This window comes from Anneissia japonica, unplaced genomic scaffold (assembly GCF_011630105.1).
Source record: "Anneissia japonica isolate Jap-2015-1 unplaced genomic scaffold, ASM1163010v1 scaffold1931_len244811_cov162, whole genome shotgun sequence".
Classification (NCBI taxonomy): Eukaryota; Metazoa; Echinodermata; class Crinoidea; order Comatulida; family Comatulidae; genus Anneissia; species Anneissia japonica.
The window spans coordinates 166,394-182,140 of NW_022683367.1; the positions used below are offsets into that span (position 1 = coordinate 166,394).

A 15,747-nucleotide genomic window follows, 5' to 3' on the forward strand; every position below is an offset into this window, starting at 1 on the left:
GTAACTTGTAATTAGGCAAAATTGTTCTGTAGTTCTAGACCTATATGTTGTTGCAAATCTAACTCCACCTACGATTGACTAGTAAAAAACAAATGCCAATACTTCCCCAGTCTATGTACTTTTATTAACCAATACAGTGATATAATTGATTGCACTGATGTTAAATAACTTTCGATAAACACTGAACTGTTTCATCCATGGCACTATATAACAACCGAGCTGGTGCTGCGAAAGTTTAAATAATATTCCATTGAATCCTCGTTACGGACACGTTGTTCACAATACGGTACAGTATTGTATTATAAAGCCGGGCGCACATCACTGCGCCCGAAGATCGTGGGCGCTTGACAGAATTGATCATTTTGACAATTCGCTCTGCCATCGACAGGACATCAGGAGATGTTGTCGCGTAGTCGGTGATGGATTCGTCGGACGTCCGACGCAGTGTGGTGTGTGCAGTTTTGCATACAGTACCACGCAAAAGAAACTCAGTATGTTAACTGACCTTTGAGAACTTTTACAATGCAAGGAGGAAAACCCAAGGGAGTAGCCTCCAGCCTCATACTGCAGCTTAGTAGAGCGACTGGGCTAAGGACGGAGGATCTTGGTACCTGATCGCGGTGAAAATAAGTCGTTGTCCTCAATAGTCATATCCAACTAATGAGTGGGTTGGAGTACAACATATCAAATTTACGTTTTTAAAATAACCTTTCGCTTTCTTGATACTCATATCCTTTTCATCGTATATATATTGCATATGACTATATATATATATATAATACATAAATAATAAATTTAGTGTTTCAAGTCTACCAAGTCAATCTTATTGTCTTTACTTTTGAGTTGTATTTCGACGAAACACACGTGGACTTATCAGTATGCTTTATAATATACATATATATAGTTGGCTTAATGTGAAATAACAATAAGCCATCTTGTGGTAATGCTATGTAATTAAACATTTCGGAAAATATTATTAATGAAGATTTATGGAATGCAACAGAAAGGGAATATACTAACGGCTTTTTGGCCATTAGGCCTATCTAGAATCTGTCTCTTATACACATCTATATATATATATATATTTGTTGAAACTTACCAAAACCAAAGACAAAAATATTTTCTTCAAGTTATTAAAAAAAAGTAATACGATGTAATTTCTTAATAGCTAACATATTTTTAATTTAAATCAGAAGAATTATTATGATAAAAGCGGGAAACATTTGATAGATTGGTGACGTCATAATTTAATATACAGAAGAAGAGAGCAATCTACCACACCCAAGGTATTCCATTTGGCCAGAACGTAAAAATCTGAAATGATAAGCATACAACAGCAAGTAAAATATTAAGTACCGGTACTCGAAACCACAGTGTGGTAGGCTAGATGACACTATGGACCTTTCCGATAAGCCCAGGCCCTCGGATATTGTTGCCAAGGTCCAACAAAACGACGTGCGTTCGTGGGAGAACACGTGTGGTGGGCCAAGCGCGTATTCATTGCCGTGTTCTGATTGGCCAGTTGTTAAGTTTGACACGCCGGAAAGGTCCATTCCATTGTAGGCCTATACTACAGTATATTATCTTCTGAAAAACTGAAGGGTGAACTCATCTTCAAGAGGTGTGGTTTAGCAGTGATATGAGGTGCCAATGGCTATGAGGCCACGAGGTCCCTGCCTTAGTCAGAAATGGAATGTCCTTTTAGATCCACTTCTACACATAATCGTTTTGTAATATTGGAAATAGAATTATGACATTTCCGACAACCACTCATTTCCATCTCCAATATGTACGAAGAGAATCGGCTGCCCGAGCCACGTACATTGATCATGTGGGCATACTCTTCAAATATTAAATGAACTAATGGTGTACCAGACTTGTTCATTTAATGTTTTGATCTCAACGTACATCCGCATAAAAATATATGATAAAACATAAAGCCTAAGTGATATTTATGTATACTAGACATCGGAACACAATCTAAAACATACTTTGTAGTAATACATGTTAATCAAATGTAGTGTATTCAGTAATATGAAGGTAGCCTGACAAATGATAGGATAAAATTGGTTCTTTGATAATCCTTACATTATACTTCAGTAGTGCCGACATCGTTCGATGTGTCCTCATCGTTCAATGTGTCCACATCGTCATCTCCAGGAAGCAATGGTTGATTGATACTGTTTGGTACGCATCTCGTATAGTGACATCGCAGCTGCGTACACCCACCAGCTTTGCAAACCTCTGCATCAGTACATCCCTTATCCAGGAGGTCACCACAAACACCATTTTGTATCTCTAAAAGTTGTTCAGGACTCACAGTATATGTTCCCTAATGGTATAAAAGTAATAAATACTAACTAATTCTGTTTCTTTTTCAAGACATTTTTCCAGCCGGAAAAATCAGTAGGGATTGGGGACCCCTCTCACTTTAATTTTTATTGGAGAACTTCATATCATTTGTACTCTCTCAAAACTCAGTAGCCTTATCACATAAGGATCCCAAGAAAATAATCCTGCATACAACCACTCAAATACAAAAATTAAATACCGTAGTAGGCGTATTACCGGTAAGTGATTTGAAAATACTATGAAAAGAAAATTGAGCTCATGCTCATGAGATTTTTAGGATAGGTTTTCAAAGACGATACCCGGGACTAATTCACTTTTCCCTGATGCAACACAAAACATCTCTTGTGACCTGTAGACCACAGTAAAAACTCAGTTTTGATCTCACAGAGGGCCCTCCATGGCTACCAGGCTTAGTAATTCGTGCTAGTTTCACTCGCAAGTGTTCCCACTTTCTCCAATACTTTAATGCCGCCTGAAACAATGATCGATCTTTCATTAAATTATCGAAAGCAGCACTTAACTTCGAAGGTGTGTCACAATATCGATTGGGGCTTTTTGGACCGATCTGATGTATTCAACAGTAAAATTACGTGTAATAATATTTCTTTTCTTTAAATTTTGTTTGATTCGACAAGTAACTCGTGAAGATAATTTAGACGTTGTCCTGTTAAGGACAACTTAGACAGCGTCCGGCGGAGCCAGACGCGATTTATCGTCGGGGACAGTTTAGGTCGTCCTGAGAAAACATGTTTTATATTACGACACGAACACTCGGTCTCCGACGCAGACCTATCAGCGTTTAAAGCCTGGTGATTACTGTGCCCGACGGTCATTGGCCGACGCGATTCTATGTAAAACGCAACGCCACCTCGCTCCAGACACCCTATTGTTTTAATGACGATCTGCAGTTCAGACTGCCACCGACAATCAGCATGCAGATAACGTCGTGTTGTCTAGCGCTCACATTGAGCGGAGTTAGCTTCGCCATACGACGGTCGTACCGTCGTACGACCCAATGAGTGCTCGGCTTAACTCACAAACTCGCCGCAACAACAAATCCCGTCGGGATCCGTCGTCTTACGATGGCTGTTTGAGTTGGCCTTGTGCGAAGGTCAAACTTACGTTCATGAAGGCTGCGTGATCTTCAGCACTGACAACTGGCGCTGCCGGTCCTTCGTCAGTTTCGTTACTCCCTGCAGCGGAGATGACCAGAGTTGCTTCCTCAACAGGAATAGGAGTGGGTTCAGCGGCCTCAGTAGTAGTAGTAGTAGTATTCGGGAGGTCTACAATGACTTCTGGTAGGCCCTACATACGATTAAAGTATAGAAAGGAACAGTTGTTGCTAATCATAGGCCTATAATTCGTCTTCATGACGACGACGATGATAATTTGATGATGATGAATATAAAGATTATGATGATTATGATGAAAATGATGATGATGATGTTGATGATTATGATGGATGATGATGATGATGATTAACATGTTGACCACGACAAATCCGTTGTAATGATGATGTCCATTATTTTTATTTTATAATATAATTACAGGTCCCTAATTAAAAACCCCTCCAATTATATACCACTTTTCTGTTAGTCCCAAATTAATAAAAATGTCTTTAATCTTAATACAAAAAAACAAATGAAAAAATACCATCATTAAGAAGATGGTAATGTTAATGCTGATGATAATGATTGCGAGGGGGATGATAATGATGCTGATGATGAGGAAGATAAACAGAATGATGTTGATGATGATGAAGATGATGACTCAGTTAATCATCAAGCCCCCACCCCTACTCCACCTTCAAGACTCCTAGCTACGACACTGACTGCGGCTGCCTCGGATCCCCAGGGTCCCAAGAAACATTTTTAATTTCAAATACTGTATTTGGAATTGGAGAAAAAAGTATAATTTTATTCCATTTTATCGTTATGGCTATGGTTACGATTACGGTTGCAGCTAGTTATGTGGTTGCTGATGCAGTGTTACATGAAAGAATAAGGAAAGTCATATTAATTGTATATTGGAAAAATTGTTGGAAATATTGGAAAAGTTATTTTTATGACATGAGCAGTTACAATACGGTACACGTTTTTTATTAGGCTACCTGGGTTGGTTCAGATGCACCAGCCGTTCCATCGTCGTCTTCAACATACATACCAGCTTCCTCATCTATATATGATGGCTCTTCATCTTCCTCTGGATCCAAGACATCTGCATCTGGATCTTCTACTGCCACCTCGGATTCTCCATTAGCTTCTTCAAACTCGTTTTCTTCAGTTAATAAATCCTGAAGTTCTTGTACCACATTCTCATCTTCGAGTGGAGCCGTGGTCACCTAAGCGTTTGTTAAATTAAAAGAAGACTAATAAAATATTAGAGTGCCATTTTGCTATTGGCTCTACATGTTTTCCATTGAAACGTAGCCGGGCTGACAGAAAATTTGGATATTTTTTCTGGCTTTATTGAGTAATTCGACTTTTTAATTGTATTTTTATGTGTTCAAATTTTAAAGAATTTGCTAAAACCTGGATTTTTTAGTGATGAAACACACGACACTAATACTCGAACATCAAAATCAAATTTAGTTATGGAATGACGCCAAGAAAATCTCTATTACCCGACCGTGTGCTAGCTTGTCTCACCACCATATCACATATCTAATGGGCCTACAGTGTGCAGACAATTAATTATCTCCAAATTTTAACATCAATTGATGATTGAAAATTGGTAATAATATTATTTAACAATGTTTTAAGATGGGAGTTTCACATTTTATTTTTAAATGGACAGATATAGACAAAGAAATTCAGAATTATGCTGTCGGCTTTTGAAAGTTTATAGTTGAAACATGATTGAAATAAGAAAAATGACTTACGTGGTGTACAAAGAACAAGATACCGAGAATCAGTACACCCTTCGCCCTCATCTTTAAAAGTCGACTTACGTTCCCTTCCTCCACTACATAAATGATTGAAGGTTATAACAGTACCCGTCTCCATACTGCATTGATTTTCAATTTAGCTACATCGTCATCATGTTTTCATTACTTATTTCAACTCTTTCATAACTTTAGACAGTTCGAATTTTTTGCACCATTGTGTTTACTTTAGCGATTGTTCGGTATTTCGAAAGTTACTGTCAAAACAATTACTTATCCCCAGCCTTCGATCCAACCTATTATCGGATTGGGATTTTCAAATAACATACTATATATTGCATATACGCAGTGTTCTCCCGTAGCCGTTTTAGCTGTCAATTTCACTGGTAAAAATAACCGGCAGTTTAGTTTAGATTAGGCCGGCCCTCTTTCAATCTATTAACATCATTCCAGTCTATGTCTAGGCTATGAATATGTGTTGTCTCTTCAATTCACTAAACCCCACTCAAAAGGAGTAACGCCTCACACTGTATACATTGCTGAATTTTTATGGACATATTTACCAGTATTATTCAACTGGGAGAATTAACACCGATACGGTAACGAAATATAGGTCTGTGTTACCAAACGTTAGATGTATAGATGAGGACAAAACAACTATTGGGTTTCACATGGACGTAGATCCCCAAACAAAAAGGCAAAGCAAACCACCGGGAAATACAATAAACATGCCAAAAATAAAATGAGTAGTTTGAAAATCAAAAACTATAGACATATAGCTATGGCCAGGTATACGTTAAACTGCAGACTATTTTCAAAGTGCAGCCTCAACTGTTTGTAAGGTTGATCAAAGAGGGCGAAAAGTTTATCATTCGATATGGTTAAATGGTGATAGTGGGGGCCTTCTATAACGTGCCAAAAAAATCGCACAAAACAAGGATTCGAACCCGAGATCTCCTGCTGTCTGTCCTACTACTATGAAGTATACGTATTTGACTTATCAGAAACATTAAAACCCAATTATGTAAAAATATCACTTCAGATATTTTTTTCATGAATATATGAAATTGACTTGGCCTCGTTGAGGGGGACAGGCGGTATGATGATGATAATCAAATTGACCAGGCATCCTGTCTTTCAACCAAATTGTTGAGGTTCGAATCACACGCTTGCACATTCATGTTAGGCTCTGTCTCTTATACACATCTAGATGTGTATAAGAGACAGGGAAACGTTGCAGCAGCGTGTCGAACGTTAATGATTAGAAAGTACCGGTACGTTACACACTTTTTGTACACCAAACTGCAACGCTATTATAAAATAGGATTAACTCTCTTTTATGTATTTGCTTATATTTTTATAGTTTATCTTAAAATAGTTACATGCAAATGCATAAATAGATTAATAAGTAAGTAAGGACATGTTTCTTTTGAATAACGCCAAACACGTGTTTTTTTTAAACGGTTAAATGCCTTTAGAACTCGTTTCTAGTGAAAAGTGCAACTAATAATAAAACACGGTAACGCGAGGATTGGTAGGTGGGCGGAGCTTATAGACGATCACCTACGGAAATTGAAGTTGACCTTAATTCTTGTCAGCTACAGCGCTGCGAAAAAAGTAAACAACACACGTTGTATGGACAAAAATTATGGTAAGACTAACACATGTCATCCTGTTGGTTTCATTTTTTTCTTCGCCCCGTATTTCCCGCAAACGAACAATCGAACCAACAAAGAGGGTAACGAAATATAGGTCTGTTAGATGTAGAGATGAGGACAAAACAACTATTGGGTTTTACATGGACGTAGATCCCCAAACAAAAAGGCAAAGCAAACCACCGGGAAATACAATAAACATGCCAAAAACAAAATGAGTAGTTTGAAAATCAAAAACTAAATATAGCTATGGCCAGGTATACGTTAAACTGCAGACTATTTTCAAAGTGCAGCCTCAACTGTTTGTAAGGTTGATCAAAGAGGGCGAAAAGTTTATCATTCGATATGGTTAAATGGTGATAGTGGGGGCCTTCTATAACGTGCCAAAAAAAATCGCACGAAACAAGGATTCGAACCCGAGATCTCCTGCTGTCTGTCTTGCTACTGTGAAGTATATGTATTTGACTTATCAGAAACATTAAAACCCAATTATGTAAAAATATCACTTCAGATATATTCATAAATATATGAAATTGACTTGGCCTTGTTGAGGGGAACAGGCGGAATGGTGATGATAATCAAATTGACCAAGCATCCTGTCTTTCAACCACATTGTTGAGGTTCGAATCCCACGCTTGCACATTCATGTTAGGCTACAGCTACAGTACATTTGCCTCTAGTTCCCACGAGGTCACCAATTACTGTACAGTGTCACACCAGTATCATAGGCAAGACTTTTTATAACCTATTTTGCAAACCCTCCGACCGCCAATAATGGTGATTTCAAATAAAAATAATATATATATTTTTGGCCAGTTAGTTCACCCTCCTCCAAGAAAAATGGAAATATTAGAAAATATTTATATAACTTAATATATATATATATATATATATACAGTATATATATTTCTTTCACAATTTTCAATCTCATTACAACACTGTTCACATTTATCAATAATTTTTTTCCCTCTGCCTAGATGCGTTTGTAAAATAATGTGTCAAAAAAACACAAGTTCGCTAAACAAGGTATTAACAAATTCTTGCCTACATTGTACATTATGTATAATTGTTAGAGCAATTCAATTTTATGTACCTAAGCAAGACATACCCACACTTTAAAAAAACACAGTTTACTCCTTTTATAAAATACTTGATCATGCTTTATTCCTTAAATTAAACTGGGTGGCATTGGAAATAATAACAGATAACAAAACAAAAACTGTGCATGATTAGGCCAAAAAAAAAAAATTGTATTGGCCATGCCCGATCGACCCAAATTTTACGAAATTAAGGGTCAATTTACCCCCACCCCAAACATCAATATTTTTTATGAGGCGATTTAGGTGAGTAGGCCTAGGTCCAGTTCGGCAAATTAAAAAAATTCTAACAAAATTTTAAGGCAGACCTGAAACTCTTCCAATTGACCAGACTAGACATTGGTTGCCGTAAACACATTTTTGAAAAAATAAATAAATAAATTTCCTACCAGCCTACCCAATTTTTGGATTTTCCCAAAACATGGCCAACTCAATTTTTTTTTTTTTGGCTTTATAGTTGGTGAAAAATGTCAATAAAAAATAACCTTACAGAAGAAGATTAAATTAAAAAAATAATCTACTATACCCATTTCTCTGTATTCTGGTGAGAATCTCAGTTTAGACTTTACTGCTATAAAATAACTTACATGGATGAGAAGGGTGTTATTATTAATAAAGGATGAAAAACATTATTACATTATTATTAATATCTGTACAGAATAGCACCCAGTACCCAAATGTGATTATTTGTATTGGTCTAATATTTAATTTATGTCATAAAACGATAATTAGGGATATTTTCCATCAGTATTATAGAGCACACTATGAGAAATAATAATTTTGGTAATATAGAAACCAAATTAAACAACTTTATATTCTTTTTGTGGGTTTTCTTAAATGCTGCTGGATGGAACAAATGTTTGATATTAAGAAATGCATATCAATTATCAACATAACATATGCAATATTTTATTTCTGCACATTTGATCTTTCTTTTATTTAATTTTTTAATTTTTTTCTCTTAAAAATAGGTACTACACACATGGTAAAATTAAAAATTGGTTACACAAATAAAATAGTATTAATAGTAATATTATATTACTTTAAAAGATATTCATAATAAATAATAGCCAATACGTATATAAAAATAATAAATAAGATTAATAAACAATTTCTTTATGTAAATCTTGTTTAGTGAATTCCTTCAGAGAAGGGACAAAATTTAACTAAAATTATTAGTATTGGCAGGCAGCAGGTTCACAAAGAATGTATGTATAATGAAAGTCTTGATTCAAATCCAATCATTAATACTTCCATTATTATAAACCCAACACTAAGAATTAAAAGGGGGGGCAATACATCTTTAACACATTCACTGCGATACAATGACAATTTTCAATCATTTAAAAATTTAATGGATTATAATTATAAAGAAATAATAAAGAAACAAATTGAAAATTACAAAATCAATACATCTTTAACACATTCCCTGTGAGACAATAATGACAATTTTCCAACATTTAAAAATTCAAATGATTATATTTTATAAAGAAATAATAAAGAAACAAATTGAAATTTACAAAATCATTGTCATAATCAAATGAACTTTTGAAATTCTTTTAAAAATTAGGATATTTCTTGGTAAGTTCATTCTCAATTATTCGTATGAATTAATATGTATCTCTACATTTAGTAAATATGGGGCTTGCCATGCCAAAACCAGCTTCAGTGACCAAAACAAAACAAAAAATGAATTCTTAATATATTAATATTTTCCATATCATAAGCTTTAAAATGATAGGTCATTTAATGGAATTGCCTTACTATTGCCAAAACTATGAGTAAAAGTAAATTACAGCTTCTCTATACTGAAGTATACAATACTTCCACACTCTTATGCCAATTACTCAGTTTAACATTTAGCGGCAGTACGCTGTTTTGGTATCGCAAGGCTCATATACAACATTGTCATGTTTCTGTATGGTACTATATTTTCCATATAAATTTGAAAATGTATCTTAAGCTTCATGTTGCCTTTGATGTTTTTCCTTTATCTTTCTTCGGTTTATGTACTTTCTTTAAATTGTCCATATTTGCCTTCAATACACTTGCATATGCCTATAAAAATGATATATATAATAAAATACATAAAGAATATAATACAGCAATAGGGATTGCCTTCAATACACTTGCATATGCCTATAAAAAAGATATACTGTATATAATAAAATACATAAAGAATATAATACAGCAATAGGGAGATCTCCATATAATCAATAAAAACTATTCACAGAAACCTAGGTAAAGTATATTATTATGATAGAGACTATAGCAAAGAATAACAACATGGCGGGCAAAACCAGGGACCCAGGCGCCCCCTACTTTTTGGCAGAAAATATATAATGCATATGCAGATTTTTGTATGATTGGAAAGAAAAGCTAGTGGGCCCCCATCACTTTGAAAAACGTTCCGCTGGCCCTGAACAACAATATACCAGCTGTTCTATTTCCTGAGGTTCAAACCACCCATTCTTTTACAATAGACCTCCTATGTCAAATTATTGATTAGCAGTGATTGAAAATATTGATTGTTATTGGGTGACACATTTGGACATCACACCCAATAACGGATGAGTTATGGACAAATAGGACTCTGAGTTTGATAATTGGTGGATGTGTTTATCCAGTCATGTGATAATTTATGACAAAAGTAAAGGGAGTTACCACTGTAACAGGAGGACTATACAAAGTGGTCAAATTATTTTGTCCATTTTTATACCTCCATGGTCCATGGTAGTAGTTTCAGGGTCACATTAATTGTGGTGACATTCCTTTTTTTTTTAATACAGCCTTCAACGAGTGAAATGTATGAATTCAATACATCAAGCATGAAATTTATGAAACACTAAAGAAAACGTTTTAATCAAAAAATGATATTTAAAAATTTGAAACATCATTTCATTGGCAGTTTAGAATAAATTCAAAATACTTTTTAAAAATAAACTTACCAATTGGAATTTATTCATATCTTTCGCGCTAACCTGAAAAATTAACAAAATACCATGTAACAAAATTTATTACATTTCAGAGTACGGTAAATGTATATACGCCTAGTGTTTGGAGTATATTTTTGCACAATTAAAAGGAAATGAATAAATAACTCTCAATTTACTTACAACTGTACTTAATTTCTTGTTCCTACATGTTGCCCTCACAAGGCATTTGTGTTCCGATGATTCTGATACAGAAACGGATTGTCGATCCTTAGAAGCTTTTGGTATAGGCTTTGTCCTACCATTATCTAAAAAAAATTAAACAATAAAATACATGAGACCAACCAGAAGACAGTACAGTATATTGTTTATTGATTCCTTCATATATTTTATTTTGTACTACCATACATATATTATAGCCTTGATAAAAGAATGTTCTGTTACTTTAGCATAATCATACAGGACCAACATCATAACACTTTTACAAAGAAATTTTTTTATACACAAACGTTAAAAAAAAACATAATTTAATCAAGGCTAGGCCTAGGTATCTTTTATTTAATATTATTCTTTTTTGTTTTCGTTTGTATTCAAAAACAGTATTGTTGTTCATTTTTTTTCTATCGCCAGTGTTGTAATGCTGTTACTGTCAATGTTAGGTTCCCGCCCAAACTTGTGTGTTTTTATCAGCAAGCTTAGTTAACATATAACATCTAACATTGTTCCCCACAGAAAAAGAAAGAAATGTCAAGAAAAAAAGATCCGGGCCATCTATAGGTGTTTGTTCAAAATAATGTAATGCAAGTGTTTTTTAGAGTCAGATAGATCATCTTATTGAACTTCAACACTATTGTATTTATTATCATGATGGCCTTGTTCCTTTTGTATTGTATCAATCATATAAACAAAAACATGACTTTTATGTAGCAATAAAAATTGAATTGAGACACTAGTGATTTGTTGGTTTGTTGTATTTTTAGGCAGACAGTACTTAGTGCTATTATTTAAATAATATTTCAAAGTAGGCCAATTCTTTTTAAAAATAAATATAAAACAGTCCACCGTAGCTGTCGCCCCTCCCAGTAGCACTGCGACTGGATAAAATTATTGATTCCATTCAAAACATAGGACATTCAAATAGTACTGTTCGAATATATACTGTACCCGTAAGTGAAAATTACAAAATCCTAAAAAAATACACAAGGCCAATAATTACACCATGGAGGTATAATTACACTGTGTATATCAATGTAAAGTAAAGATGTACAGTCTGTCTTGGTCAGAGCAGTCTATCGATTAAAGACGATTATAGTGTGCTGCACTTCAGAAAACTGCAGCACTAATTGTCGACCCTACAGTGGAATGTATCTCTCGTCATCACTAGCCTAGGTCGCGGTGGTTGAATGGATCTAAGTTTTTCTAGCCTGCCTTAAGCTGGCAAGAAGGTAAGTCTACTCCCTGGTCTACTCTATCCTACACTAAGCCCAATCGTCTGTCACTGTCAGCACTAGGAATCTCTGTTCGCAAATGACTTATATATCTTTTTCTCATCTTCTTTCCTTTTTTTGGTTTTCTTTAATTTCTTTTGTTTTTGTTTCGACATCCATGGTGTTTTGGCTTTTCATGTTTCTTTCCCGATCCTTCTTTTCTGGCGGCCTTGCCTTGGTTTGATGACGTCAAAATTTACATTAGCCAGGAAGAGAAATAGATGTCGGCATATTTGCCGGCGCCGGCATAATAAACACTGCCTTCTTTTTTTAGTCTTTTATCAAATTGATAGGTTTAGGCCTAGATTTAGTCATAATTAACTAAAGTACGACTAAAATTCGTTTTAAGAATAGCCTACCGGGCCGGGGTTAGTTCATGAAGGAGTCCCAAATGTCTATGACTACGCCTATAATGTAGTACTAGAGTAGAGTGGAACTAAAGATACTGACGGTAAACATCAGCTAGAAAATGGCTGGTGGCCTTGTGCTGACACAGAGCCTAGCTTTTTGTTGGCAGGCCTAGCCTAGGCCTACATAACTCATTTACGTTGTCCCACCACCACGACAACTCACATTGTTTCAGTGTCACGTAAACAGCAGCAGATGTTCTAGCGCTTTGGTACATTAACGTCAGTTCTGTAAGAAACTAAAGAGACAGAAACAATCTTAACTAATTATTTTACAAGCTTAATAACTTCAAAATGAATAAGTATAACACAGGACATGACATTTTACACGAAATTATCGACACAAAACTCACCGTTTCATTCGCAAGGAGCACCATTTTGAAGAAGTTAACGAATGCTGTGAAAACCTACAGCTGATTGGAGTGCTTGCCTATACGAACGGGTTCCAACCAATGGGAAGAAGGCTTGTTTGTATTGTTAGCAGCTTGGCCATGCTTTTATGACAAATTGTTCACTGATGTACTTGCGTGAGGAGGTTGAGGTACTGACATAAATTTTGATATATTTTTTATCTACAATGGCTAGTAACTCAAATAATATATCAGAAGCTGAAGCTGCATTATACGACAGGCAAATTCGTCTATGGGGCCTAGAGGCTCAGAAGCGGTAAGTGATTCAATCTTTGTTTTAAGCGTGCGTAAGATCTCTAGGCCAAGGCTGAAGCCTACTGTAGTACTGAGTACATACTACGAATCCGATTTCAGTGACGCGGACACAGGCTTTACTATGGGTAACCCATCAATAGAGGAAGTGATCCTGCTTTTCATTTCGAATTTTGTATAATTCAATTGTGTTTGAATATTAATTTTGCTTAATAAATGTAGTCTTGTAAGTTCTATATTGTTATGAAAAAAATCATTTCAAGTCCATGGTGTAGAATAGCCTAAATATAGCCTAAATAATACTGTAAATACAGTTTGAAGAAAGTGGCCACACAAACACAAGCCAAAGCGGCCGCACTCAAAGTTTATTGAAACCCAGTAGCGCTATTGTTGATTGGGATACAGTATACTCTACTGCTTTGTGAATCCATAAAGTGCTTTTTGCTATCATTTTCATTTTTATTACATATATTCTAATTATATTATTATTACATAAATTAATATAAGAACTACAGTACAGTACATTACCGTACAATGATGAATTATAATTATATTATTACAGGGCCAATTTTAAGTACTACCGGGAGTACTACATACAGGTGGTAGGGCAAAGTACCAAAATCTGGGCATGTCTAGTTGGTGGCCTTACCACGGAAGTGGGCTGTGTAGGCCCTTAAATATATTAATACGAAATTACATTGCACAAGACTTAATTAAAATAACTTCCCAAATCCTCCTTTTTCAAATTATTAAGACTTTGATACATTATTGTTCTTTTGTTGGATCGATTGTAGCAACCCCAAGCCGAATAGAATCCCCTACATATAACTGCTAACTTCCTATCCTATTAAATTAATTTTTGGCTGGTCAATATTATTGTTTTGATTACAACAGGGCCATTATAGGCTTACTGTACCCATGGAGGAATTCCTCCATGCCGTACCTAGGTAGGCTAGGCCACCCTATATAGGCCTAGTACTGCAATACATGTTTCATGAACCAGGATTACAGTATGCCATCATTCAATGAATGGTCATGAAAGAGTTCATTCATGCACCACAATGGAGGATGGAGATTGTCCTTAAAGTTGTTTACAGCTACCTGATTTTCTTTATTCCATAAATAATGACCTTCTGTCCATCCAGGGTTGTACTGTACCTCCAGGGTTGTACTGTACCTCCATGACCAGTTAATGCCAAAAGTGTATGTACTGTACCTCAGCTCAAATGACACATTTATAAAATATTTTACTGTAAGATACGTCTATGGGGCTTTTTGGACCAGGGTTTCCATGGTCTTTTGCAGCTTTGGTCTCTAATATAAAAGAGTAATGATAAAAGACATTTGCTAATTGAGGACCACAAACAAGTGATCTGTAATTGGAGGTGGTCTTTGATTGGAGGGGTCTTTAATTACAGGAAGTTTATTGGTTTGAAGGGCCTTGGTGCTGAAGTTTCAATAACACTAATTTTGAAGCACGAAAAAACATGAAATACATCGCTTTAAAATCCAGAACTTTAACTGTAAACGCCCTTCATAGAGAAGATAACAATAGAAATACACGTTTCCGTGGTTACACTTGTATTAGATAGGGCAAAACATGCCCATTCGTGAAGAACGAATTCACCAACTGATTAAAAGTTCAACCTGGTTTAACAAGCAATAATACGGTTATAACACACAACAGAGGTTAATGATCATAATCAATGTCTGTATTAAGCTTATGTAAAATAATTAATAGACAAGAAAACAACACGTCGTATAGGCCATGGCAACAGACCCTACATTATACGGTCTGTATAGGCGAACAACTCAGGTAACAACTACTTTCCTGAACCATCGCACATGTTCGTACAGTTTCCATGTACAGAGATCAAGCCAGTCGGCTATTTTCAGCATTTCACATCCTTTCCTTGTCTCCGATGAAATTGAATTGGCGGCGTACAAAGACTTTGTCTCCGATAATATTCTTGAATTGGCGGGGTACAAAACTTTCTTTATTCTCCCAAGAGTATCATTGGAGAACTTGTAAGAACGTTTCTCACTGAATTAATTATTACTGTACTAGGCAACTTTGTACTGGCAAATTGATACCTATTTAAAGCAATGTATTTCCATTCATGCCTCGATTTAATTATTAATTAATTATTTAAATACGGTAACCAATCAATCACTTTTATCTGGAACGTATAATCGTCTTGCAATACAGTAGGTACGCTTGTTTAATCGTACATATATAATTATAATGCAGGATTAATTAATTATATTAT

At 35.3% G+C, this 15,747-nt stretch overlaps 3 protein-coding genes across 4 annotated transcripts in view; 1 reads left to right on the forward strand and 2 right to left on the reverse strand.

Moving 5' to 3' along the window:
• Positions 1-1,147: 1,147 nt before the first annotated feature.
• LOC117099887 lies at positions 1,148-5,321 on the reverse strand. The gene is made up of 5 exons (XM_033239414.1): positions 5,234-5,321; positions 4,463-4,693; positions 3,475-3,657; positions 2,089-2,332; positions 1,148-1,314 (listed from the first exon to the last, which is right to left on the reverse strand). Exons 1-4 carry the CDS (start codon positions 5,282-5,284, stop codon positions 2,090-2,092), a joined length of 708 nt encoding a protein of 235 aa, XP_033095305.1. The 5' UTR covers positions 5,285-5,321; the 3' UTR covers positions 1,148-1,314; position 2,089.
• A 2,707-nt stretch (positions 5,322-8,028) lies between these two features.
• LOC117099961 (signal recognition particle 14 kDa protein-like) lies at positions 8,029-13,310 on the reverse strand. 2 transcript variants are annotated; one of them, XM_033239497.1, is made up of 5 exons: positions 13,169-13,310; positions 12,982-13,054; positions 11,105-11,229; positions 10,937-10,969; positions 8,029-10,046 (listed from the first exon to the last, which is right to left on the reverse strand). In XM_033239497.1, exons 1-5 carry the CDS (start codon positions 13,190-13,192, stop codon positions 9,954-9,956), a joined length of 348 nt encoding a protein of 115 aa, XP_033095388.1. In that variant the 5' UTR covers positions 13,193-13,310; the 3' UTR covers positions 8,029-9,953. The 2 variants fall into 2 exon arrangements, with proteins under 2 accessions (XP_033095388.1, XP_033095392.1); XM_033239501.1 differs by having other exon boundaries at positions 10,005-10,127.
• Positions 13,306-15,747, forward strand: part of LOC117099951 (SUMO-activating enzyme subunit 1-like) — an 8,361-nt gene continuing 5,919 nt past the window's right edge. The window contains exon 1 of the mRNA XM_033239486.1: positions 13,306-13,481. Coding sequence (XP_033095377.1) covers positions 13,393-13,481 — 89 coding nt within the window. The 5' untranslated portion in view covers positions 13,306-13,392. The remainder of the gene's footprint in view (positions 13,482-15,747) is intronic.

What these genes read in the sequence shown, in the direction of transcription:
- LOC117099887 (XM_033239414.1), bottom strand. Translation starts at nt 5,284, where the DNA reads ATGAGGGCGAAGGGTGTACTGATTCTCGGTATCTTGTTCTTTGTACAC. An exon ending in TCTTGTTCTTTGTACACCAC is followed by an intron (nt 4,694 to 5,233) that starts GTAAGTCATTTT and finishes ACAAACGCTTAG; the next exon opens with GTGACCACGGCTCCACTCGA. An exon ending in GTGCATCTGAACCAACCCAG is followed by an intron (nt 3,658 to 4,462) that starts GTAGCCTAATAA and finishes AATCGTATGTAG; the next exon opens with GGCCTACCAGAAGTCATTGT.
- LOC117099961 (XM_033239497.1), bottom strand. Translation starts at nt 13,192, where the DNA reads ATGGTGCTCCTTGCGAATGAAACG. An exon ending in TGCTCCTTGCGAATGAAACG is followed by an intron (nt 13,055 to 13,168) that starts GTGAGTTTTGTG and finishes CTGTCTCTTTAG; the next exon opens with TTTCTTACAGAACTGACGTT. An exon ending in ACAAGAAATTAAGTACAGTT is followed by an intron (nt 10,970 to 11,104) that starts GTAAGTAAATTG and finishes TTAATTTTTCAG; the next exon opens with GTTAGCGCGAAAGATATGAA.